The 25,633-nt window shown below is 41.6% G+C and overlaps 1 protein-coding gene and 2 non-coding genes across 5 annotated transcripts; all 3 read left to right on the top strand.

Moving 5' to 3' along the window:
* Positions 1 to 6,596: 6,596 nt before the first annotated feature.
* Positions 6,597 to 25,266, top strand: RABGGTB (Rab geranylgeranyltransferase subunit beta). Of its 3 annotated transcripts, none has more exons than XM_048860865.2 (9): positions 6,597 to 6,836; positions 8,016 to 8,123; positions 13,084 to 13,281; positions 15,094 to 15,199; positions 17,740 to 17,792; positions 17,933 to 18,043; positions 19,408 to 19,533; positions 20,359 to 20,508; positions 20,915 to 23,377. In XM_048860865.2, exons 1-9 carry the CDS (start codon positions 6,834 to 6,836, stop codon positions 20,936 to 20,938), a joined length of 879 nt encoding a protein of 292 aa, XP_048716822.1. In that variant the 5' UTR covers positions 6,597 to 6,833; the 3' UTR covers positions 20,939 to 23,377. The 3 variants fall into 3 exon arrangements, with proteins under 3 accessions (XP_048716822.1, XP_048716821.1, XP_048716823.1); XM_048860864.2 differs by lacking the exon at positions 20,915 to 23,377 and adding an exon at positions 23,489 to 25,266 and having other exon boundaries at positions 6,608 to 6,836; XM_048860866.2 differs by lacking the exons at positions 6,597 to 6,836; positions 20,915 to 23,377 and adding exons at positions 6,979 to 7,122; positions 23,489 to 25,266.
* On the top strand, positions 8,317 to 8,399 carry LOC125642040 (small nucleolar RNA SNORD45). Its single transcript, XR_007358248.1, has one exon. It is a non-coding gene; the product is annotated as a small nucleolar RNA SNORD45 (small nucleolar RNA).
* LOC125642039 (small nucleolar RNA SNORD45) lies at positions 13,611 to 13,695 on the top strand. Its single transcript, XR_007358247.1, has one exon. It is a non-coding gene; the product is annotated as a small nucleolar RNA SNORD45 (small nucleolar RNA).
* Positions 25,267 to 25,633: the final 367 nt, after the last annotated feature.

Below are 25,633 nucleotides of genomic sequence, written 5' to 3'. Positions count from 1 at the left end.
ATGGTCCAGGCTGAAAGGAAATCCAGCCTGAGAACTGTGAAGTGAGAATTGCCTGCAGTATCTAGTGTGGTGAGAATTATGTTTGCTTCAAATCTTACTTAGCTTGGTAAAGTTTAGGAATTAGCTTGCAGTTTTATCTTTTTTTTTCTTTTGTAACCAATTCTGACTTCATGCCTTACCACTTATAATCACTTCAAATCTATCTTTTTCTATTTAATAAACTTTTTATCTAAACCAGTGTGTTTGATTGAAGTGTTTAGAAAATGTTTAGTCAGGTCAACAGAACTAGTGTATATTAATTACCCATTGTTGGAATGACAGACTAAATATGAGCCTGTACAATCCAGGGGCTACTGAACAGTACAAGATGCACATTTCGGGCTGGGACTGAGGGATATGTGGGTGTCATTCTGTATGGAATTCATGGATGGCTGGGCATAGCATTCGTGTACTCAGCTGGAAATGATTTTGCATGCTGGTAGCTGTGAGTGAGCAGAGCCTGCAGGGGCTTGCTGTTCACTAGCAAAGCAGTGTAAAAGGCATCCCTAAGGAGACACACCAGTTCAGGTTGCATCCTGGGGAATATCACATGCACAGAATCACTGACTTCTCCCAGTTCTGAAGTACAATTGTCTCAGATATAGAAAATAATGACTGTTGAGTAGCACAAAGACTACACAACAGTTTCTGTTAGGAAGGGCAGAACAGCATTCCCATTTGAGACTTCAATGAGAACATAGTTAATCTTGTTTTGTTTTGAGCCAAGTCCCTACTGTATGCGCATTTTCTGATCTAGAGTTCTAGATTCTAATACAAATATGTCAAGTTGTAGAGTTTGCTGTGGAGTGTGTTCTTCCCTAACAGAAAAATCTCCAAGCAGACTACACCAAGTTTGAAAAAACTGTAGCTGCAGATCCTCTTCAAGCTTTCAGCACTTTGCATAGAAATGTTCACCTCTCATTTGATTCAGCTAGAAATTCCACATAATATGATAGCAGATTTTCTTAAGTTCCTGTTCCTTTTAAGAAGCTACAGCCAAGAGAAAGACTTACTCCTTTTGATACCTGTAATTTAAGAGCTTGCTATTAATCCAAGTATTAGTTTTGCAAACAATCTAAATGTGCTGTTATACATCCTGCCAAACAGCACTGGCTGTAGCTCCTTAATGAACAGGAACCCAAGAAAATCTGCCATTATCCTATATTAGGGAGACAAGGTGGGTAAGGTAATATCTTTTATTGGACCAACTTGTTTTGGTCAGAGAAACAAGCTTTTGAGCTTACACAGAGCTCTCCAGTCTGGGAAATGTACCCAGAGTCATAGCTAAATACAATGTGAAACAGATGGTTTAGCATAAGTAGTTAACACACATTTCAAGGTATGATTTAAGGTGAAGTGGCCCATTAACATCCCCCCAGTCATAGGGGAGGAAAGATGTGGGAGGTTGTTAGTGGGTTATACATTGTTGTAATAAGCCATAAATCTAGTGTCTCCATTCAGTCCATGTTTTTTAGTGTCTTAGTAAAGTTATAAATTTAAGCTTCCAGGCTTGTCTTTTGAAACTGTTGTTCAGGTTCCCTTTGCGGATGAGGACTGATAGGTCCAATGTAGAGTGATCACTTTGTGAAAAGTGTTCACCTGCAGGTGATGTGGTGTTTTTGTCTTTTATCATTTTCCTGGGTGAGTTCATTCGAGAGTGTGGTGCTTGTCTGGTTTCACTTACATAGGTATTATTGGGACATTTAGTGCAGTGGATGAGATACACTAGATATTGTGATAGGCATGTGTAGACCTGTGGGTATTGAAAAGTGTGTGTGTGCGGGGGGGGGGGGGGTAATTTATTGTAGAGATGGAGATACGTCTGCAGGTTTTGCATCTATTCTGGCAAGGTCTTACGCCATTTTGAGTTGATGAGCCAGTGGGGAGCTGTTTCTGATGATGAGCCGAGAGAGGTAGAGGGTTATTTAAAGGCCAGAAGAGTAGGTTCAGGAAAGATGTCTTTCAGAATGGGGTTCCCATTAAGTATGGGTTGTAGTTGTTTGATGGTCCCACATATGGGTTCCAGGGTGGAGTCGTAGGTGACAACTAGGGGTATGCAATCAGAGATGGTTTTATTTATTTATTGAAGCAGGTTCTCTTGAAGTATTTGGGTGGCCTGTTCCATGGTGTGATCTACTTCTCTGGTGGGGGGTCTGTGTTCGGGGAAGGTGATTTTGAGCTAGACAGTAAAAATCATGGACTGAATGGAGACACCCCCCAGCTGCGTTCCCTTCCTCCCTCCTGCTCCCCCTCCCCATGACTACAGGGGTGTTAACAGGTCACTTCCCCTTGATTGGTCCCTTGAGATATGTGTTAACTACTTATGCTAAACAATCCGTTCCACTTTGTATTTAGTACTTCTTGAGGAATTCTGTGCCAAAAAATTATGGGCACAGTATGTTAAAATTCTGCATGTGTTATTTTTACAAATAACACAATATAATCACACTAGTTTCAATTATTTTGGTAATTTATTTCAAAATACCTGTCAGCATGTATGTCTGTAACAATACAGACAACAAAAAAAGATTCAGGACAAATACATTCCTTAGTAGGCATGTTAATATAGATCTTTGAGTAATAATTAATTTAAACTACAATACAGAAACATATTTCCCACACCCCTCAGAAGCAGTGCAAAGCTGGGGGAGTCAGAGTAATTGAGGAGCTGAGGGAGAGGGAATTAATTGCTGGGAAGGAGCCTGGGTGTGAATTTGGTGAGTTGTTGAGTGTGGGTGGGAGAAGTATGGAACAGGTTTTTTGGGGGGGTGAGGAAGGATTGTTAGGGGGTCTCTCCCATGTCAAGCCTCGCTGACCCCAAGCCTCTCACATTCACTGAGGCACATCTGCCCTTATCAGCCACCAACCCTCCCCCCGTCCCCATGTGTCTCTGCACCCCCACTCCCATTCAGCCCCTGCCCCCCTCTCTTCCCCCTGCCCCAGTAGCCCTTCTGAACCCAAATGTATGACTCCCCAGCCTGTGCCCTATGCTCCAATTCCTGTGCCTCCTCACCTGGATCCATGGCCAGGGCACTGTGAGGAACACAGCCTCTTCTCTTTCCTATCTCCGCTGGGGTTGCTCCCACCTGGGAGTGGCTGCTCTGTTCTGGTGCGACAGCAGCCCCTGGTGGACAAAATGCACAACTGCAGCACTTGTCCAGCAGAATGTATTTTCTGTGGAGAAAACAAATTCTGCAGGGGCCCTGAATTCTGGCACGCAGAGGGGCGCAGAATTCCCCAAGGAGTAATTTAGCTGTGATGCTCTGAGTACATTTCCCAGACCTGCAGAGGAGCTCTGTGCAAGCTCAAAAGCTTGACTCTCTCACTAACAGAAGTTGGTCCAGTAAAAGATATGAGTTCACTCACTTTGTCTCCCTAATATCCTGGGACCAACACGGCTCCAACACTACATATCACCTTATATGGAATTTCTGTCTGAGGAATGGAATGACTTGCGGTGCTCCCTCCTACCTCCCACACACATAAAAAGTGATTCCCATGGATCATCTGAGCTGGCATGCTGTTTTATGCTCCCCTTCCCCCAAGCACCCAAAATTAAATTTGTAATCTTATATTTCTGCACAGGTGGTTGATTGTTGTGCAGCAGCCCAAATGAACTGTATTGTCAAGAAATTGTTGCCTTTGCGGAGGCCCTAATGGAAATCTATTGCATGTGGTAATAGATGTTACAAATAATGGAAAAGAGACATTTCGAAGACCGGAAGTGATCTATTTGATCTAATTACAGGGTGGTATTTGGCTTTTAGTTGGTACCTAAGTTTCTAAAAGTCTGGTAAAGGTGTTCCCTCAGAAAACAATGAGCCCAATTCCTGGAATGTTTGTATTTTGAAGGAGTACTTGTCTCTAAGGTGCCACAAGTACTCCTTTTCTTTTTGCGGATACAGACTAACATGGCTGCTTCTCTGAAACTTGTATTTTGAAGGATACTTTACTCTTAGGGCTTGGTTGCAGAAGACCCCAGTGGGCCTTTGGAAATCCTTTAATCTATTCTCTGAATACCAAAGTCATTCAGTGACTAAAGTATAGTTTGGCATAGTTGTAGACCACTAGTTGGATATGATATGATGTAGTATTTCGAATAGTACTTTGGGTTCTGTTTTTATTATCTGTAATAGTGTGGCTCCAGAACACATTTTTAATCAAAGCTTGCAAAAGCAGAATACTTAGTTATCTCCAGATCTTTTTATAAGTAGTAATATTGGAAAGGTGTATAAATTGGGAAACAGTTTAATTGAATTTTTTTTCTTTTATGTACTTTATGCATTTTAGATTCTCTGTTGCTACCTTTTATTTTTTCATTCAAAGTATGTCTTTGAAGCAAGCCACGTGTTAGAAAACTGCAACTCCAACAACCTTGGAAAGAACAATAACTGCACTCCTAGAATTCTGACTTTAACAAACAAAGGCTGTCTTGGAAAATGCAGATAGTTTGCATAACATAATGATAGAAATATAGGGCTGGAAAAGGAGCCCCATGCTGAGGAAGGATGAAGTATATACATATTATGCAATTTACAAGTCATATAGTAAAGTTGCTAAGGTTGATGGAAGCAACTGCCTGTTGACCAAGCTGCCTCTACACCGCTGGTGAGGTTGAACTAACTACAGTCCTCAGGATGCAAAATTTTTCATAGGTCTGAGTGATGTACTGAGGTTTATCTAATTTTTAAGTATAGACCAGGCCTGTCAAGGTTCCTCCCGCACTCTGAACTCTAGGGTACAGATGTGGGGACCTGCATGAAAACCTCCTAAGCTTACTTTTACCAGCTTAGGTTAAAACTTCCCCAAGGTACAAATTAATTTTATCCTTTGTCCTTAGAATATCCACTGCCACCACCAAACTCTAACTGGGTTTACTGGGAAACATAGTTTGGACACATCTTTCCCCCCAAAATCCTCCCAACCCTTGCACCCCACTTCCTGGGAAAGGTTTGGTAAAAATCCTCACCAATTTGCATAGGTGACCACAGACCCAAACCATTGGATCTGAGACCAATGAAAAAGCATTCAGTTTTCTTACAAGAAGACTTTTAATAGAAAGAGAACCAAATAGAAGTAAAGGAATCACCCCTGTAAAATCAGGATGGTAGATACCTTACAGGGTAATTAGATTTAAAACATAGAGAATCCCTCTAGGCAAAACCTTAAGTTACAAAAAAGACACACAGACAGGAATAGTCATTCTATTCAGCACAATTCTTTTCTCAGCCATTTAAAGAAATCATAATCTATCACATACCTAGCTAGATTACTTACTAAAAGTTCTAAGACTCCATTCCTGGTCTATCCCTGGCAAAAGCAGCATACCAACAGACACAGACCCTTTGTTTCTCTCCCTCCTCCCAGCTTTTGAAAGTATCTTGTCTCCTCATTGGTCATTTTGGTCAGGTGCCAGCGAGGTTACCTTTAGCTTCTTAACCCTTTACAGGTGAGAGGATTTTTCCTCTGGCCAGGAGGGATTTTAAAGGGGTTTACCCTTCCCTTTATATTTATGACAAGGCCTAAGGATGTCTACACTTAAAATGCTACAGCAGCACAGTTGCTCCACTGTAATGCTTCAGTGTAGACACTACCTATGCTAACACAAGGGATTCTCCCATTACTGTAAGTAATCTGCCTCCCCTAGGGGTGGAAGCTAGCTATGTCATGAAGAATTCTTCCATTAACCTAGTGCTACACCAGGGGTTATGTATGTTGGTTTAACTGTTCTGCGCAAGGGTATGGATTTTTTACACTCCTCCAGTAGCTAATAGTTAAGAAGTTTTCTTGTGTAGACCAGGCCTAAGAGTGTTTTGCTCCGTCTTAAAGTGGATTAAGCTGCCCATGACCAAAGCACTCTTCCAGAACACATGTCCACCTGCAGAATTATCAAGCAGAGCTATTATGCTTTACATCCGTTCCCCCTCTTAACCTGAATTAACTTTCAACCCTGAATCTGCTTTAAACTCACCCTTGCAGTTAATCTCTTGGGGGGTTTTCCCCCTGCATGGCATTATGCTGCCCCAGCCTGTGAAGCTACATCTCAATCTGCTGTTTGGGCTGGGGGGAGGCCCAGGTAGGTTACCCCACAGGAGGGGCCCAACGTTTAAAAAAAAGGGGGGGGGAGTTTAAAGCAAGTATTCGTATTCCTTAGGAGACCACAACACGCCCCCTCTCTCCAACGCGCTGCGGGAGTGAAAAGCAGTGTCCCTCCCTGGGCAGAAGGGGCTGGCGGCACGTTGGGGCAGCGGCCCGGCTAGGGGCGGTGCGCTGATGCCGCCACGGGCCCGCTGACCTCTCTGCGTTGGGCCCCGCGCGGAAGCGGCCGCGCATGGAGCCCGCGTCGCGTCGCGTGACCACGGCCCGAGTCGGGCGCGCGGCTCAGGCCCTCGCCTGACTTGGCCGCAGCTGGGCGCAGCCTCCCCCTCCCGGTCCCGCCGGTCCCGCCCTCGGCACACGCGCGACTACTCGGGGCCTCTCCGTGCGCTCCCCCCCCCGTTAGCCCCTATGAGCCCCACGTGGTCGCTCTCTGTCAGCCGGGATCCTCCTGGGGCAGGCCGCGCGCAGTGCACCTAAGCGGAACCGGGTCACCGCCAGTCAGGGCGCGCGCCTGGTGCGCGGGCTCCGCCCTAGAGCAGCGAGAGCTAGGTAGGGCTCTGTTGCAGAGTCACCAGGCAGCGCCAGGGACAGCTATGGCGGGGTCTTGAAAGGCCGGCGGGGGCACCGCCTCCTCCCCCTCAACCAGTCGCCCGTAGGACTGACGGTTGGTGGCGCGTGCGGCGGAGGCTGCTAACATGGTGGGTAGCGTCGCTCGCCCGCTCCTGCCGCGTGGCGCCGACTTCTCCGGGCGGTCTCCGTCTCCTTCCCCGCGCTGCTGGCCCGCCCTGCCCCACCCTTTTACTGCCGGCTCCCGCTAGGTCGCGTCTCATCGTCCGGCGGGGGGCACCGCCCTGCGCCTGGCGAGCGCGGATCGATCCAGGCGCTGCTGGGCCCGTCGCCCCGCGCTGACGGCTGTAGAGCCCGGCGCCCGCTGCCAGCCTAGCGGGGCCCAAGCGCCCGGATAGCGGGGTGGCGGCCGTTGGGGTAACGTGGCTAAGGGGGAGGGGTGCGATGGGGCCTGAGCCGGAGATGGAGCCGGGGGTGCGGGGAATTGTCCTCAGGCAGCGGGGCGGGCGGGGCCCCGGCCTGTGAGGGCCTCGGGATGTGTAACGAGGAGGGGCCGGGCGATCCCAGGCTGACGCTGCGGAGCTGGCAGGGATTTGGGGGTAGGCTGGGAGGTGGAATCTGAACTCTGTGAGCTGAGCAATCTTGACCTGAAATCGGGGCCGCGATGAGCACGAGGCCCCGTCCCCGCCACCTGAAGCGTAGGCGGGCAAGGATTCGCTGCAGAGCGTCACCTTGAGTGTAATGGGTGGGGGGCGGGGGGTGTTAAAATTTCTAGTTTGGTTAATAAAAAGAAAAGGAGTACTAGTAGCATCTTAGAGACTAACTAATTTATTTGAGCATAAGCTTTCATGAGCTACAGCTCACTTCATCCAATTTATTTGAGTGTAAGCTATAGCTGACGAAAGCTTATGCTCAAATAAACTGGTTAGTCTCTAAGGTGCCACAAGTACTCCTTTTCTTTTTGCGAATACAGACTAACACGGCTTCTACTCTGAAACCTAGTTTGGTTAATATGTATCTGGGTTAGTGAAAATGTAAACTTATCGAAGTTTTTATTTATAGATTTTGCTCTGTAAAATAAGTTGGAAATTTTAACCTGGAAAGAATAAAGCAGACTTAGACGTCTGTTTAAAAGAAATGCAGTGCTGACAAATATTCAGCTTTGACTGGTACACATAAAATGAATTAATTTCTCAGTATGATATGTTACTATCAATTTATGTGTTATTTGTAACAATAATACATTTCTTAAAAATCAGATACTGAGGCCTCTTTAGATTGATAATACAACTTAACTTTTTTTTTTAAAGGGAACGCCACAAAAGGATGTTGTTATAAAACCTGATGCACCAAGCACATTGTTTTTGGAGAAACATGCAGATTACATAGCTTCTTATGGTGCAAAGAAAGACGATTATGTAGGTATTTGCTTATTTCACTATTGATAATACTCTGACAACAGTGATATATCTTGCCATTTCCTGCACTGGTAGGAGTAGGTTGGCAGGTGATGAGTTAGAAAGTTGCATATCTTTTTTTGTCTCTGAATGCAAAGGGAAGGGTTAAAAGAAAAGACTGATGTTCTGACAGGTGGAGATGGTGGTTTTCCTTGGTCAATGATGAGACTTGGCATGTATTATCTGACTCTAAAGTTGAAGATCACTGCTTTAGCTCTAGAATTACTCTGAGACCTAGGAAATGTGATTTTTTTTTTTTTTTTTTTTTTTTTTGCTTATTAGGATGAATTTGTGCTATTGTGATACAACATCTTCACAAATATCACGTATGTCCCATAGTTGCATTTCTACCTGATATAATGAGCCTCAGCATCACTGGATTTAATCTGGATTCTACTAGAAAATGTGTTATTTTGAGACTTCTATATTATTTTAGGTGTAGCCCTAAATTCATTGTATTACAGTAATCTAGTCTGAGGGTGAAAGGGATACAGATAATTGCAGAGGTGTTCATCTGAGAGGCAAAACTGCAGCTAGCCTTGCCAGACATAGACAAAAGGAAGCACTCTTGGCTGCTGCTGCTGTTTGTATATTCAAAAGCATCTGAAATTCCCACAGGACCCTTATGTTGGAATTCAGGTAACACAAGGCAGGTGCACCTCTCTCTTTCATATATTTTTCCTAGCCAACCAGACGTATACCTCTGTCTTGTTAATAGTGAACCTTAGCCAACCAACCCTATCTGGTTTTATGAAAGAGAGACATTTATATTGTTGGTTGGTCATTCATCCCTCCTATAGTATTTTGTAGGAGAAGATGACCACATCTGTTGCTGACATGGAACCTAGATCGCTGTTTTCTCACTGTCTCATGAGAGGCCAAACTACTTGTTTCTATTTGAGTGGATCATCCAGCAAGATCCCCAGTTAAGGAGTTACGTTCTGGTCCCAGTGAAATCACTGGGAGCTTTAGCATTAGGGCCAAACTTTCACTCTACATTTCCAAATATAATTCCATGTAACTATCTTAAAAAAAAAAAAAAAGAAAGAGACAGGTTTAAAAATATAGCTATACAAATATTGTGGAAAGCATCACTAGCCTGGTGCTGAATTAACACAATAATGAAATAGAATTCTTCCACATGGGGACAGATAATATCTCTAACTCTGCCATTTGAGTATCTTCCACATGAGTACCAATAGAGTTGGCCAAACCTGAGGATTTCCAGTGACTGGAAGTTTTAATGTTTTGAAATTTCAGGTGAGCCAGAAATTCTGAAAAATCTTTTGGAAAATCTTTCATTTCCAAAATGAAATATGCTCCCTGGACCCCAGCAGCTGCTGACTTAAATTAATGTGATTCTTGTCAGTTTCACAGGGATTGGGGATCCCAGTTTCCTAGACTCCTGAGACAGTTGACTCCATGGCAGGGGGGTCTGGAAACCCTGGGAGTCTGGGCTCAAGCTAGGGCTCTTGGGGCTTCTAAGCCTCCTTTTGTAGACCTGGGGAGCCTAGACCCGGAGGATATGTCTACACTATAGAAAAACAAATCTGTGGCAGCGAATCTCAGAGCCTGGGTCTACAAGCTCAGGCTTGCCTACAGTGCTAAAATAGTGCATGTTCCCTCTTGGGCTTTGAGACCCACCCCCATCTCCGGGTTTCACAGCCTGAGTGGGCATGTCTACACAGAAGTTTTTAGCACCATAACGCAAGCTTGAGTCTGCAGGCCTGGGCTGTGAGACATATAGCTAGTGCTCTACCAATTTCATGGCTGTGAAAAATGGGTCATGGTAAAATCTGATCTCCCCTGCTGCTGAGAGCCTGGGGCTGCTAGTCCATCCGGGCTGGGGAGGGACAGGAGTTTTCCTTTTGCTGCAGGGCCACTCTTGGTGGGGAGATCAGATCCACCTCCAGGGGCAGTGCAGAAATGAGGGTGGTATACCCTCACTTCTTTGCTGCAGAAGCCCAGGAACTGGGCTCCGGACTCTCTTCCCCCCCCTTCCCAGCCGCAGCTCTGGGTCCAGGCACCGAGCTCGGGGCTTCCTCCCGCAGTGTCTCCTGCCGGGCTGGGGGCTTTTGCTCCTGGTGGCTGCAGCTGGGGCAGCCTCGGCTTCTGGGCTTGCCCCAGCGCATGGCTCCTGCTCCAGCGCCGAGCCCAGGGCTTCCTCCTCTGGGGGCTTCTGCTCCTGACGGCTGCAGCCAGGGCGGATGCGGGAGGGTGGGACAGACTGCCTGGACTCGGGGCTTCTGCCCCGTGCCACTCCAGCCAGGGGTCGGGGATCCCGTGACACATGCGCGCACACACCCCTCGTGGCTTCTGCAATGAGCTCGGGACTTCCTCTCCCGGGGCTATGGGCTTACATTCCTGCCACCTTGGCCTGTGGGCAGCTCAGGCTTAGGGCTTCCCCCCTACTGCTGCTCCAGTGGGCCTGGGGGCATCTCAGGATCAGGGCTTCTTCCCCTGCAGCTCCTGCCAGGGCTCAGGGTGACCTTGTAGGGGCTTCTGACCTGGGGCTTTTTCTGGGGCTGGGACATGTGTTTTTCCTGGGTGGGTCCCCAAATTGGCCAGGCCCCTGTCTTAATCTGTCCGTGGTGTGGACTAGCAGCTAGGAACCCCCGGCTGGGGCGTTCCCAGCAACATGGGGGGAGATCCTACCCACCTCCACCTCTGCGAACTTCCTCTAACTGCAGGAAGTTGGAAGCTCATGAACTTCAGAGCTCAGAAGTGAGGGTAGCAATCTTGGGACCCCACTACAACAACTTTGCAACCCCCCCATCCCATTTTGGGTCAGGACCCCCACAGTTACAACACCCTGAAATTTCAGATATAATCATCTAAAATCATTAAATTGACCAATTTAAAAACCCTCTGGCCAGGAAATTGACGAGAATGGACTATGAATTTGGTAGGGCCTTACTTATAGCTATAGATTAGTTTGTTTGTTTGTTTGCAGGGTAGATATACTCTGAGAGGCCAGGCTACAGTGGGTTTTCCATGTTTCCACAGCAGGGAGCCTGAAAGCCCTGAGAACCCTGGTTCCCTGCTGCAGATACAGGAGTTGAGCCCTTGTGACAGACGGAGCTTTCTGGGTCCTGACTCCATGGCAAGGAGCCTGGAAGCCTTGCATAATAAGACTGCCCTTGAGCTGTGAACCAGGTTCCCAGCGCTCAAGTAGTCCACATGTCTTACCTATCCCAGATCCTTAGACCCTGGAAGCCTAGGCTCCACAGCAGTCCACCTGGAATTCTGATATAAGTTTGTCAAAGGAGATCGTTGCTTTGAAACATATCTGGTTCAAATAATCAGCTTTTTTGACAGAACTGTTTTGGTAGAAAATTCCTGATCGGCACAAATTATTGAACCTCATGTTTCCCCATTTCAGTCTGGCTTGATTTTTAGTGTTCCCCTTTCAAGTCCACCAATGGTCTGGCCTTAGCCTTTGTGCCAGAAATACCAAAACATGAGGAATTTCTCTTGGGAATGAGAAAAGGAGTACTTGTGGCACCTTAGAGACTAACAAATTTATTTGAGCATAAGCTTTTGTTAGTCTCTAAAGTGCCACAAGTACTCCTTTTCTTTTTGCAAATACAGACTAAACCGGCTGCTACTCTGAAACCTGTCTTGAGAATGAGTACTTACAAATCCTTTCAAATACAGATAGCCTTTAAAAATCCTCAATATGCTGGAGGCATAACTTGACATGTTATAGGGTCAGTTCTGGGAGCAGCGTTTTAATAAAAAATGACACATCGTTAGTTTAGCCATGTGATGTGTATTACAATATTGGGCAGGTTTATGACTTCAGCTGGACATAGAATGTATAATTCTTTATTAAATTAATCTCTTATATTCTGCTCATAGTAGTACTGTTCAGCTACGTTTTAATAGAATTACAAACTAAGCGAATTGGACATTCTAGTCAGTTAGTACCTTTTTCCAGAGTAGTCTGTAGCAGTCGTGCTTGGGGGTTTTTAAACCAATTATGAATATCTGTATATATTTTATATTCATAAGGCTACACAGAGAAAACATACAGAAAAATAAAATTAGATGTTTAAATACGACAGGTCTCCCAACAAGATGGCCTCAATTACGTTTTAAAGTGTGGTGCCTCTGACTGAAACCTTCCTTCTCTTATGCCATGTGTATGGTCTCGCTCTCCTGCTCACCTGTAGCAAGAAAATACATAAATTACTATGGAATATTACAATACAGTATGAAAAATCATAGGTAATGCTGATCAAGAAAGATTTATAACAATATATTAAGCTACAATAAATTAGGTTTTTTTTCTTCCTGTTACTGCTCTAAATTGCTTTGCTTCAATTTTGGCAAATAGCAATTAGGTAATTAACTGAATGTTAGGCTGTTATTTTGAGGGGACCATTTAAGCAAAGGACTTGAGCAAAGGACCAGAGCCAAGAAGATTGTAACTTACGATCTGGTCTGAGCTACTGTCCTGCTGCATAAATATGGGCAAGTAACTTGACCTTATGCCTCAGCCATCTAAGATGGAAAAATTAAGTAAAAGGCAGAAATTCACTGAATCAGTTGCAGCATCTTAGCCATCTTAGAAAGCTTGTCTTTCATAAGTAAACAACTTAAAATAAAGTACAACTTGGCTTGTTGGTTGGATGGGGAGGATTTGGTAATGGCTAGATCTCTAGTTCAGAGAACTTAGTCTAACTTACAAAATTGCAGCATTATACAAAAAAATACAATCTCCACTTGTTTACAGAGCCCTGCAAAACCACAGATACCCGCTTTCTATATATATATAGGATATATGCATCTGCGGATGCAGTTGTATTGTTTACCATCTTTGCAGATCGGATGCGGATCCAAATTTTTGTATCCGAGCAGGGCTCTGCTTGTTTATATGTCTTTGTCTGCTTAAGAACTAAAATTCTGTGCTACTTAGGAGTACTGTATGTCGGAATATTTGAGGATGAGCGGTGTCTACTGGGGACTGACAGTAATGGATCTCATGGGACAGCTGCAACGAATGACCAAAGAAGAAATTCTAGCCTTCATCAAATCATGTCAACATGAGTGCGGTGGAATAAGTGCCAGTATAGGTCACGATCCTCACCTTTTATATACCCTAAGTGCTGTCCAGGTAAATATATAGAAAAGAAAATATTGGAAGTAAGTGAAAACTGCTTGATTTAATAAATTAATTTGACTGTTCTAGGTACCACCAAGGTATTTCATTTTTCTGCTGTCACATTGAAATGCTTTATCTGAGCCGGATTTGTTCATTAGAAAAATTGTTCAACTTATAGATTTATAGACAAGCTGGGACCACATGTATCTAAATGGCATTTTAAAAACTCTTGTATCATAAATCATTTTCTAGGGAAGAAGTGTTGTGGGTTGTAATCCTTGAATAGCATGAAATAGAGTAGATGTGTCTGGTACTGAGAGATGGGGCCCAGGAGTATCGCAGGTCAGTGATGAGTCTTGGCATGTATTACCTGAATCTAAAGTTGATGATTATCACACTTTAGCTCTAGAATTACTCTGAGACCTGAGGAAATTGCTGTGCCCACTCTTTTTTTAGGTTGAGTGAGTCCCAGCTATTGTGGGTATAGAGCCACACTTCTGCTCGTCATAAATTATTCTCAGTGTCTTAATCAGTTACCACACATTCTGGACCAAGTTTGGGTCTATCCACGCTGGCCAGCCAAAAGATATGTACATAGGGTTCCCAGCCCAGTATAGAGAGGGAATAAGTCTTGAGGTCCTTCTGATTTTCTTAAACTCCTTATGCTTAATATTGATGTTACTATAAGGTAATAAAACCACAATAGATTGCAGCCTAAATATAAAAATCTAAACTGAAAATTTAAGTTACAAATTTAAAATAAAGTCAGGAAATGCGAATCTAAGGTTCTTTTAGCAATGCTAAACTAACCCACCTTGCACATACTGTATTCATTTATATTATACATTAAGAATTCTAAACTGCTAATCCAAAATAATAAGTGCAAGTTGCCACAAGAATCTTAATTTCTGCTTTTCCTGTCCTGCAACTTTATTAGAACACAATATGGCAATGTTAATATGTTTGTTTTTCAATTTAAAAAAGCATATTGCAACACTGGAGTATTATGCAACACTCTGTAAACTGCAAAATATAGATTACTCCAAACACTGTGGCTGGAATTAGGGAATTGCTCAATTTGTTTTCTGCAACTCCATAGGACTTAAATTGCAATCAGCAGATAAAGAGAACTTAGACCTGGGTGAAATTTTTCAAAATTTTGTTGAAATTCTCCTCTCCACCATCCCCTTATAATTCACTCCATAGAGGTTTTTCCAAGAGCTTTTTTGAGCAGAGTCAACTGAATTACTTCCTATAATATGATTTAACTAAATTGTTCATAACTTAAAATTCTTCTCACTATTACCAGGCATGTGCTGCTTATTGAGGACTAGTCTATACTTTTAAACTCAAATTGTGATTTTTTTTAATCTGTATTTGTAAAAATGCACCTATCCAAAAGCTTTCTGCACCTTTCCATTACTTAGGTATACATACTACTACAAGCCCAAAACATCCTTATCTCCTAACAAAATTCAACCATAATCAGACTGTAATAAATCAATACCATGTTCCATGATGCTAGCCTAACTTAAATGACTGTTTTAAAACTTTAAAGTGGAGAAAGAGATTGTGTTGAGACCATGCATGGAAATCTTCATCTTAATTTGGGAATTTTAAAATTTTATGGAATCAAGCTTGTAATGTTGGGTAGGTTGTAGTTAGCTGAAGCTTTCATGGTAGTGAAAAGTTTTAGTGATTTATGTTCATCGATAAAATTAAATTCTGTGTTTTGTTTTAAGAAAACTAGGGCTCTGGTTCTCTGGTAAATTCTAGGAAACTTTATCCTTCTAGTAATTGATTTGAGTTATTTTTGTTTTGCAGATTCTTACCTTATATGATAGTCTCCATGTTGTTGATGTAAATAAAATTGTTGACTATGTAAAGAGCCTGCAAAAAGAAGATGGATCGTTTGCTGGAGACAAATGGGGTAACTTACGTCTTCAAAATCTCATTGATGAGTTACATATTTCATATAATGAAGCAGTTAAGATTAAGTTGCCCTGCATGTTTTTTCACTGTGTATTGTGCATGAACTGCATTTATTTCCCTCCGTGTGTAAAAAGGAGCCAGTCACATGTCATTGCTTTTCTAGATGACCCTAAACTTATAGAAAAATGGAATTAAATAACAAAAATTGAACAGCCTTCATAGAAGTTTCTGAAAGCTCAAAACTTGTTAGAGCTTGTGATGGAGGGTGCCTTCTCATTTCAGTGTAATTTGTATCAGATATTAATCTTTGAGTTTACTATCTAGTGATTCTAAGTTGTGGTATGTCTGTTGCTTGTAAAAGGAACTATCTCTGCATAGCAATGACACAAATCTGCGTCTGCAGTCACAGCTTCTAAAAATATTGATCTGCTTTGATTTTGATTTTTTAAACGGTATGTTTGTTCACTTTTTCTTCTGTTGACATTTTAAAATATTTATTTTATATAAAATATATTTTAATATTTCAATGTTGTATCCTGTTGAATATCAGTTACAACAAAACCATTGTTTCATTTTTCAGTTAATAAAATGAAACGATCAAGGTATTTCAACATATGTAAATCCATAAGCATCAGTTTGTGGTTGACAAGCTATGTGTTGGTATTAAAATGGTGCTGAATATGTATGACCAACTTTTACATTGAACCAGTTTGTCATAATATAGTAATAAAATACACAGGCAAGGATATGACAATTTATATTCTTGTTAGTATTTATCAGATTGGATTACTGAAATGCATTCTAAATGAGGCTACCGTTGAGGAAAATTCAGGAGCTAATGCTAATACAGAATGTGGTTACCTGCTTGATTGGTGATAGGAGCTACAAGGAGGATATTATACCAGTTCTGAAAAACTGCACTCATTCTCTATTTGTATCTGGGGTACAATTTAAAGTGTTGATTTGAGTTCTAATTACTGAGGTCTAATCTACGCTGGGAAAAGGATTACTGATACAGCAACCCCTCCTAATGTATGCACAGCTTTTGCTGGTATAATGGTTGGTTCCCTTAGCAAAATAACACACACCTTTTTTTAAACAATATAACTCAGGAGCGAGCAAACTATGGCCCGGGGGGCCACATCCGGCCCTTCAGACGTTTTAATCCAGCCCTTGAACTCCTGCTGGGGAGCGGGGTCTGGGGCTTGCCCCACTCTGCACGGCTCCTGGAAACGGCAGCATGTCCCCCCTCCAGCTCTTGTAGGGGCAGGCAGAGAGCTCCACATGCTGCCGCCTGCCCCAAGCGCCACCCCTGCAGCTGCCATTGGCCAGGAACAGTGGCCAGTGGGTGCTGCAGAGGCGGTGCCTGCAGATGGGGCAGAGTGCGGCGCTGTCTGGCCGCACCACTGCGTAGGAGCCGGAAGGGGGGACGTGCCGCTGCTTCCGGGAGCTGCTTGAGGTAAGTGCCAACCGGAGTCTGCACCTTGACCCTCGCCTGCAGCCTAACCCTCTGCCCTAGTCCTGATTCCCCTTCTGCCCTCTGAGCCCCTCGGTCCCAGCCCAGAGCACCCTTCTGCACTCCGAACCCCTCATCCCCAGCCCATTGCCCGCATCCCCAGCTGAAGCCCTCACCCCCCCACCCCAACCTTCTGCTCCAGTCGGAAGACCCCTCCCACACTCTGAACTACTCATTTCTGGCCCCACCCCAGAGCCCTCACCCGCTCCTGGACCCCAACCCCCAATTTCATGAGCATTCATGGCCCGCCATACAATTTCCATACCCAGATGTGGCTCTTGGGCCGAAAAGTTTGCCCATTGCTGATATAAATATTTACACTAGGGCTTTTTTGCCACTATAGAAATGTCATAAAAATCATTCCTCTAACTGATGAAACTGTACTTGCAAGTTTCTAGTGTAGACCTTGCCTAAGAGACCTTTCTTGATCTGTGTCTTCACACCAGCTGAGGACCTTGAGCATTGTGGAGCCTGGTATTGGTGTATTCTTGAGGGTACACTGCTCTTTAACTTGCTTTGTCCAAAGTTCTGAGTCTTTGTGGCGTTCAGATTATGATGTTGAAGAGCTGAGAGTGGGTAATGTGGGTAATTTACTGGTGAATGAGTCTCTGTGTTGACATGGTTTAACCAGTTCTCTTTCCATTCAGTGCACAGACTGTGCAGTGGGTGCTTTTTAGAAACTGAAAAATAAATAGCATATTTACAAATTACTTTTAACTGAGGTAAACCTGGATATTTATCTGGCAACCACAAAGTGATCAAAGGATTATTAATTCATGGTTACATACCGATCACTTTATATTTGTTTAGTGTTATCCTATTGGGAAATAATGTGAATGTATTGGCTGGTGGAGGAAAATATTGGTGTAAAGTATTGGAGTGTTTTCTATTTAATCAGGGAAACACCCATGTTTAGTGACTTACTGTACGCTTTTTAATAGCATGCATTCTCTGTGTGCCTGTAAAAATATATATATATATAGTTCTCTGTAGTTATACTATTTTTTTCTCCCCCTTTGTAGGAGAAATAGATACAAGGTTCTCTTTCTGTGCTGCAGCAACACTAGCTCTTTTGGTAAGTTCTGCAATAGGGTGGCTATTAGATACAAATATGTAACAGTTTTCTGTGGATGGCAGACAAATGATGCTACAGTAGGTGTACTTAATTTACTTGGTGGTAGTATAAAATGTTAAAAGGACTTTTCTGACTTGCAGGGGAAGCTTGATGTTGTTGATGTGGAAAAAGCAGTCGAATTTGTTTTGTCCTGTATGAACTTTGATGGAGGATTTGGTTGCAGACCAGGTTCTGAATCACATGCAGGGCAGGTAAGTGTTGTTGCTTTCACACTGAAATATTTTAAATTAGCAAGAAATTCTTAAGTATCAAATATTTACTTTTTATCATTGTTTTTAAAACCTGTCGGCAATGCAGACTGAAGCATTTTTCAGTTCCTAAATGTGTGTAAAGAACTATTCCATTAAATGACACAAGTACAGAATTCATCTGTTAAGAGGCCTAGAAGCTGAATTTTGTCTGTAAAAATCCATATCAGAACCACAATTTTGTATAGTGGTGTGAATTTTTGTTTCAAACTTCACAGGGATGAGTTAAAAATGTAATTAAAAAAGTTCCAAAAGAAAGACCAGTATGCAGCGGTTCAAAAAGGAGTTAACATTCAGATTTGTTAGGGAGGAAATATCTCAAATGTTCTAATATGATTAGAGCACAATTTTGAAATCATCTACTTTTTCTCTGTTAGAATAAGCATATCAGAACTTTTGTAATTTACTGGCTTGCATATTGTTCAAATGTCTTACCTTCTGGTAGCAAAAATACTTGTTTGGCCTAATTATAGTTCAGGTGGAATTTAGAATAAAAGGTAAGAGTGGAATCTACGGTAAAGTCTGATATGTTGCAGAGGTAACTTGGTTAACTTCTTGATGGTGCTGGTGGAATTTCTTTTAAGGTGACAGGCTAGCTGGAGGTAAGGTGAAGGGGTACAACTAGAGCTCATTAAGAATTAAGATATCATTAAGAATGGATAAATGCCAAGGAAGATGACCTGTATGACTTCCTCTAGAAACTTTACATGTAACTTAACTTTGGATTAAGTTGATACCAACACTTACTCCGAACCTCCAGTTGATAGAAGTTAACTTTAACACATTTTAGTACTATTTCAGTATAGATTTAATCACAATAATCAGCTGTTCGTTTTCCATAATTGTTCTGAGCATCATAATCTGGAAGGATTTATTTGTTTAAATGAAAATATAAAAACTACTCAATATAGAGAAACTTATTTATGAAACATGCAACTGAACGTTATACAGTCCGCCTCAAAATAGGTTTTTTTTATTCTGAGTCTCCTGTAAGGTCCTGCATACATTAAGAAAATACCTTAATGTTCAGTCTGATCTTTCAGGACTCTACAAATTACATTTTGCTTTTAATGACAACTAGAGTACATTAGTAAAAATGTTATCTTCTGATAAGATTTAAAAAATCATAACAGTGGAGTAGTATGTTCACTTTGTAAACTGAACACTTAATTTTCTAACTTGCTTATTTTAACTATTAGCATGATGTGAAATAATGGAATCCTGCTTTGTGATCTTCCTACATTTAGTCTTATTACATGCTACTTTTAGTTCTTAAATACACATGAACTTTATGTCTGTAATTTTAGATCTATTGTTGCACAGGATTTCTGGCTATAACAGGCCAGTTGCACCAAATAAATGCTGACTTGCTGGGCTGGTGGCTTTGTGAACGTCAGTTACCCTCTGGAGGTCTCAATGGAAGGCCAGAGAAGGTATTTGGTTCGCTTTTTTTAAAAAAATAAAACTCTTAGTGTAGAAGCAGAAATATTTTTCTAATTCCTGGAAAATATCATGGACTTCCTCTCAAATGCTGTTGCAAAACTTTTCAAATGTTTTTACTCTTAATCTTGATTCCTTTGCTGTATCATCCAGTATAGGCCCCTGTTTAAGAAGATGCAATGTTCTCAGCATAGTTTAAGGCCTCAAAATATCTTGCTGAATCAGGGCCTGGATATATTGTGATGTTTTAGGAATGCTGTGTACTACGGGATTTATAAATGTTCATTCGTAAAGTAATGAGAAAAATACTTTGTTGGATTTATAATTTTTGTGGGACTCTATTGTATGTGTCCAACAATTGAATAATGTAATCCGGAATGACTGACTTGCAAGTGGAGACTTCTTAGCACTAGTTTTCTTAATGGATGCAGCAGACAAATGCTTTCAAACTTAAGATTTTTTTGTTGTTTAAATTATTAGTTGATACTGTCCTCAAAGTCTCTTGTCCCTCTTCCTCGTTTACATGGTATTTTCATGGCTGTCTTCTTCAGAGCCAAAATGCTGCCAAAGAGACTCTCAAGGTTTCAAAAGCAGCAGAACACTTGTGATTCTGCTGCTGGGGGACAGGAGGAGGAGGAAGGGCCATCTGTGAATAAGCTGGGTGTTGGAACTCTGTTCTCTGCCCAAGAAACAATGCTCCAGAGTTGTACTCCACTCAGTGATGTTTTGATGATGTGGCTAGTGGTTTCACGAAACCTAGTGTTACTACTGCAACGCATGTATTTAAAAAAAGTAATACTCGTATATTTATTTGCCAGTTACCAGATGTATGTTATTCATGGTGGGTGTTAGCATCCCTGAAGATAATTGGTAGACTACATTGGATTGACAGAGAGAAATTGCGCTGCTTTATCTTGGCTTGCCAGGATGAGGAGACTGGAGGATTTGCAGACAGACCAGGAGATATGGCAAGTTCATTTAAATGTACATTTTAGGTTGAAATTCAAGGTTTACAGGTTTGCAAAAGGCTTTATGTTCTATATAATAAAAAATTAAACCAATGCAGGTAGTACATGAGTATGAACAGGGTAATGCTACTTAGCATATCTGTTTCCTTGAGGGAGCATGTGACAGTCTTTGATATCTGCAGATTATCCCATGCTGAGAATTCAGGAGCCTTTTCCTGTTTAAAGCCCCAGCAGACGGCTGAAAAAACATTTTTTTAAAAAGCAACAGGCTAATAAGATTGTAGACTCTGTTGCAGTTGTGACTGTGTACATTTTAAAATGCTACAGTAAAAAGAGAAGTAAAAACTAAAGTTGTTTAAATAGACTTGTCCAGTTACATTTGATTATTTTTTTTTTTTCTTTTCAGTTAAGTGGTGTTGGAAAACATTAAGAATATATGCTCTGGATATTTATAGCTTAGAACAGGGGTTCTCAAACTTCACCACAGCCCCCTACTGACAACAGATTACTACATGACCCCAGGAGGGGGAACTGAAGCCTGAGCCCGCCAAGACCTGCCACCCCAGCAGGGGGCCTGTAACCTGAGCCCGACCAATGAGGGATGAAGTTGAAGCCTGAGTCACCATGGCTGAAGCCTTTGGGCTTTGGCCCCAGGCGGTGGGGCTTGGGCTTCAGGCCCCAGCAAGTCTAACACCAGTCCTGGCAAACCCTTTAAAATGGGGTCTTGACCCACTTTGGGGTCCTGACCCACTGCTGGCTTAGAATTTAGCAAAGACAAATGTGTTAATTTAAACAAAAAACATTGGGTAAACTAAAGATGAAAGTGAGCTACATGAAAATGGAAGGTGAAAATAATATTTAAGATTTCCCATTAAAAATTGTGGCAGTATATTTAAGGTCAAATTACAATCTGGTCATCAGTAAAACACAGTGTTGTGGCAGTTATTGTGAGAATTGAAATATTTGCTGCTACTAAAGCTAAATTTTCTGTTCAACTTGTATTTACCTGAGAGACTGAATACCTTTCCCAGACTTGAGGAAGAGCTCTGTAGTTAGAAACCGTGTGTCTCTCTCACCAGAAGTTTGTCCAATGAAAGATTTTACCTCATGTACTTTGTCTCTCTAATACCCACAATCGTGAGTTTAGTTAGTTTCTCCCTCCCTTATTTACTATAAATATATTCACAATAGTTACTTGTTCAGGCTTGGCTTGTCGTAACTTGGGCCTGCCCATGTCTGCTAAGTTAGCCCAACACTTGTAGCAGGAAGCTTTTTTTAATGTCTCTAAGGAGAATTAGAAAGTAACATTAACTTTGGGGCCATACAGGGGCCTGCCAAGTCTCCTGTGTAAATTTAGAGCAGCCTCAGAGCTCCTTTAGCTTACATTTGGCTTTTAATGGCCTATCTATGGGCCTTAGGAAGCAGAGAATAGCCAGTGCTATGCATTCTGGCCATGCCCATGATCTGCCTGCTATGCCAACTCTTTGAGGAAGGGACAGTCTTTTAATTGTGTTTTGTTCAGTGCTTAGTATGTTAGGGCCCTGGTACGAGGCTGAGGCTCTTAGGCGATATCAGAATACTAAGATGTGGGAGGCTGGTAGCTGGGTCAGTGTAGAGCCCTTAAGCCAGCTGTAAACTGGCCAGTGAGGCCTTCTGTACAGATGGTATATTCAGGGGGCTGTTTCCACCTAGTTTATTGCTTATTTACACAGCAGAGCAATGTAAGGAACTTTAGTAAGCTGTGAACTAAGTCCTAAGGGTTTCTTTAGTGCAGTTAGCTCAGGCTCTTACTTGGGTATTGTCCACACACACAATCCTGTCATCTGAGCTAAGTGGTGCTCTCAGTTTGGTGCTAGCCAGCACAGTTGTGGGGTATGGGTTATAGCCCTGGTTTCTATTTTCACTAGTGCTGGCAATGCCCACTTTGCAATGAAGATGCAGGCTAAATCACTGAAGGCATACCCTCAGCCTAAGGGTTTAAGTAAGTAGCCTTCTATGTTGTCTGTGTAGGGATATGCAAACTGCATAGCAGTCTTCTGGAAAATCTGTTTCTAATCTCATGAAGGAATCGCTAAATCTCGGAGAATTACCTCCTACCTATATTTTATTTTTCTTCTATGCCCCATTTTTCTTTTCCTGTTTTCCCTCCAGTTGTGTATGCAGGTCCCTCTGGCTCCCTCTAAGACAGAGACACTCAAACTCTTTTTTACTGGTGACCCCTTTCACATAGCAAGCCTCTGAGTGCACCTCCCCCTCCCCCCCCGCCATATAAATTAAAATCACTTTTGATGTATTTAACACCATTATAAATGCTGAAGGCAAAGCAGGGTTTGAGGTGGAGGTTGACCACTCGTGACACCCCCCCGTGTAATAATCTCATGACCCCCTGAAGGGTCCCAACCCCCAGTTTGAGAACCCCTACTATAAGACCTGTCAGCACAACTCTATGTTCAGAGAGACTGCCAAACACCAATAAAATGTTCAGTGAAAAATGTGGAGTTTATGGCAGATCGGGTTTTAGATCACCAGGTTAGCCTATAACTTTTACATTATATATAGTAGAATCATGAGGTGCTGGATTTACCATGTTGTAACAATACAATAGAGGAATTGGTGGAAAGAGCTGTCAGACTTTTTCCATTATCTTTATGCATACTGTTGAGTTCAGGTTTAAAAAATTTTCTGGTGGCAACAAACATCATCAATTCAAACATCTCAAAGTTGTATCCTAAATGTATACAGTTTGAAGCTGGCTATTGATTTCTTTTAATGTGTGTGAATATTTCTGTTATTTTTAAAGTAATTGCATACTAAAAACCAGGAAGTTGTGCATTTGCATTGTTCTCTGAAATTAAATCTTCAACCACCATTGAGCTTTCTCAGTCTTTTCTAGCAACTCAGTTGTCTTATTCTCTCACTGTAAACTCATCCAAAGGGTTTTAGTTGTCAGTGTGTTATAAATTAGTTAATTTTTTTCCAGGTGGATCCTTTTCACACCTTATTTGGAATTGCTGGACTATCATTGTTAGGAGACGAACAAATTAAGCCTGTCAGTCCTGTTTTTTGTATGCCTGAAGACATCCTTCAAAGAATAAATGTACAGCCTGAACTTGTGAGCTAGACCTTACAGAAGCAAAAGGTTGCAATGCTCAGCTGCTTTGATTTTGTTGGTTGAAACTCATCTCAAACATACTTGCATATATTTTTTCATTTTAATGTGTTTACATCAGTACAGTAAGAAATTATCACTATACAGTAAACCTTGTCACTTTGTCTGTGGATTGTGTCAAAATGGCTTGTTTAAATAAATTATGTGGATGTTACATGTATTGCAGGTCTGTAACAGATGAAAAGAAACATTTTTATCTGCATCTATATATGTGGACCTGTGAGCTCTGTACACTAACTTAGAACAACAGTGTATTAGTACCACTAGTAGAGTACTTGAATGACTTAATTTTTTTGCATTTCCTACAACATCAATCATAAAACATTTTTCTTGATAATATAAGCATGTATTGACAGTGAATTGCCCTGAGCACTGTATTTAAGAGAAGCAGAGAAAAGATACTTACAGTTAGAACACTTTGATGTTAGTGGACACTTGTGCATTTAAAACATCCTGTTTAGGATATACTACCATTTTTATCCACTGAAACACAAGTTTTCTTCTCCTAGCAATTAAGTGTAAAGGTTTTTGTTCTCAGCAAATACAGTTGTTACCTACCAGTAAAGTCCTTTATTAAAGAAAATATTTTTACTACTGGAAATCCAATATAATTGGTGTTTGAGTGTAGATTGAGACTTGCTGGTAATAAGCATTCTACAGATTGCCACTCTACAGTCTTATGATTTGCCAAATGTGCTGCTAATTGAAAATTTGTCATTGGTTTGAACTACTACTTCATTAGCACTTGAGAAAATAGTTGCGAAAGAAATATCAAGAATAAAAGTAGCTATGAAAAATATTTTCTGAAGGATGAAATCGTTTTTGTCTTCATTGGAGCGCTTAAAGTGCCTCCATTTTACATCCCATAGCATTGTGTGTTTGCATCTGGTCACCATGTTCTGACTGAGAAAGACTAAATGAAATTCCAGTTGGACCATATTAAAGGTAATTGTGAAGGAAAAAATAGCCTTTAACAGTCCCCAGCTTATTTATAGTTACAGATGTCCTAAAAGATTTTTCAAAATAGTTCTCCATTTTTTTAATAGAATGGTCAATGCAGAGCACTAGTCCTTATTTCAATTGGCCTGTTTTAAGGTTATTTTTCTTTAAAAGCCTTTTTGCCAGTCAGACTGTTTTTCTAAATTAACTGGTGGTTCTGTTAAAGAAGACCACTGATAAGAAAAGGTGTACAAAGCAAACTAGTGTTCTAATTAGTCACTGCTTAAATATATTCTAGTCTTCCGCTTTAATTACTATATTATATAGATTTTTTTTTTTTGAAAGATTCTGGTACTGTATATTGTAGTCAATCCAGCAATAGCTATCACTACACATACGAATTTATCTATAAATTATATCTTGTTCAATCTTCCATCAATAAAGCATCCAATGAAGAAAATTAGTTGTCCTTTATAACATGTGGAAGTTAAAGCATTTAGTCTCAGCATTGGTATTACTAACTACCTCATTTTATCATGTTTAAATGTTAAGATTTTCAGCTCCCTGTGTGGAATTACAGTAAGATATTAGTACTGTCTTTGACAGCTTGACTTTGCATGTAGAGATCCTTTATTAAATGTTTTCACACACTTGTTTCTATAATTATTGATATTTTTACACAACTTCATACTGAAGTATCCTTCAATGTATATATTGAAAAAACAATCATTCATTGCAGCATAGCTACTAATGTCCTGGAACTGCAGTAATAATATTGTGGTAAGAAGGAAGATCCTCTCATGGATCAATAACTAGTCAACACGGGAAACCAAGGGTAGGACTAAATGGTCATTTTCAAAATCTAGAAAGGCAAATAGTGGTATCCTCCAGGGATCTATACTGGGACCAGTGGTGATCAACATATCGATTAATGATATAGGAAAGGGTAAACTGTGAGGTGGCAAAATTTGCAGACAATACAAAATTGCTCAAGATAGTGAAGTCCAAAGCTGACAA

The sequence above is a fragment of the Caretta caretta genome, chromosome 8 (assembly GCF_965140235.1).
Source record: "Caretta caretta isolate rCarCar2 chromosome 8, rCarCar1.hap1, whole genome shotgun sequence".
NCBI classification, from domain to species: Eukaryota; Metazoa; Chordata; order Testudines; family Cheloniidae; genus Caretta; species Caretta caretta.
The sequence above is the reverse complement of the archived record's forward strand: the minus strand, read 5'-3'. Positions and strand labels throughout refer to the sequence as shown.

What these genes read in the sequence shown, in the direction of transcription:
- RABGGTB (XM_048860864.2), top strand. An exon ending in TCAATGGAAGGCCAGAGAAG is followed by an intron (nt 19,534 to 20,358) that starts GTATTTGGTTCG and finishes TTTATTTGCCAG; the next exon opens with TTACCAGATGTATGTTATTC. An exon ending in CAGACAGACCAGGAGATATG is followed by an intron (nt 20,509 to 23,488) that starts GCAAGTTCATTT and finishes ATTTTTTTCCAG; the next exon opens with GTGGATCCTTTTCACACCTT.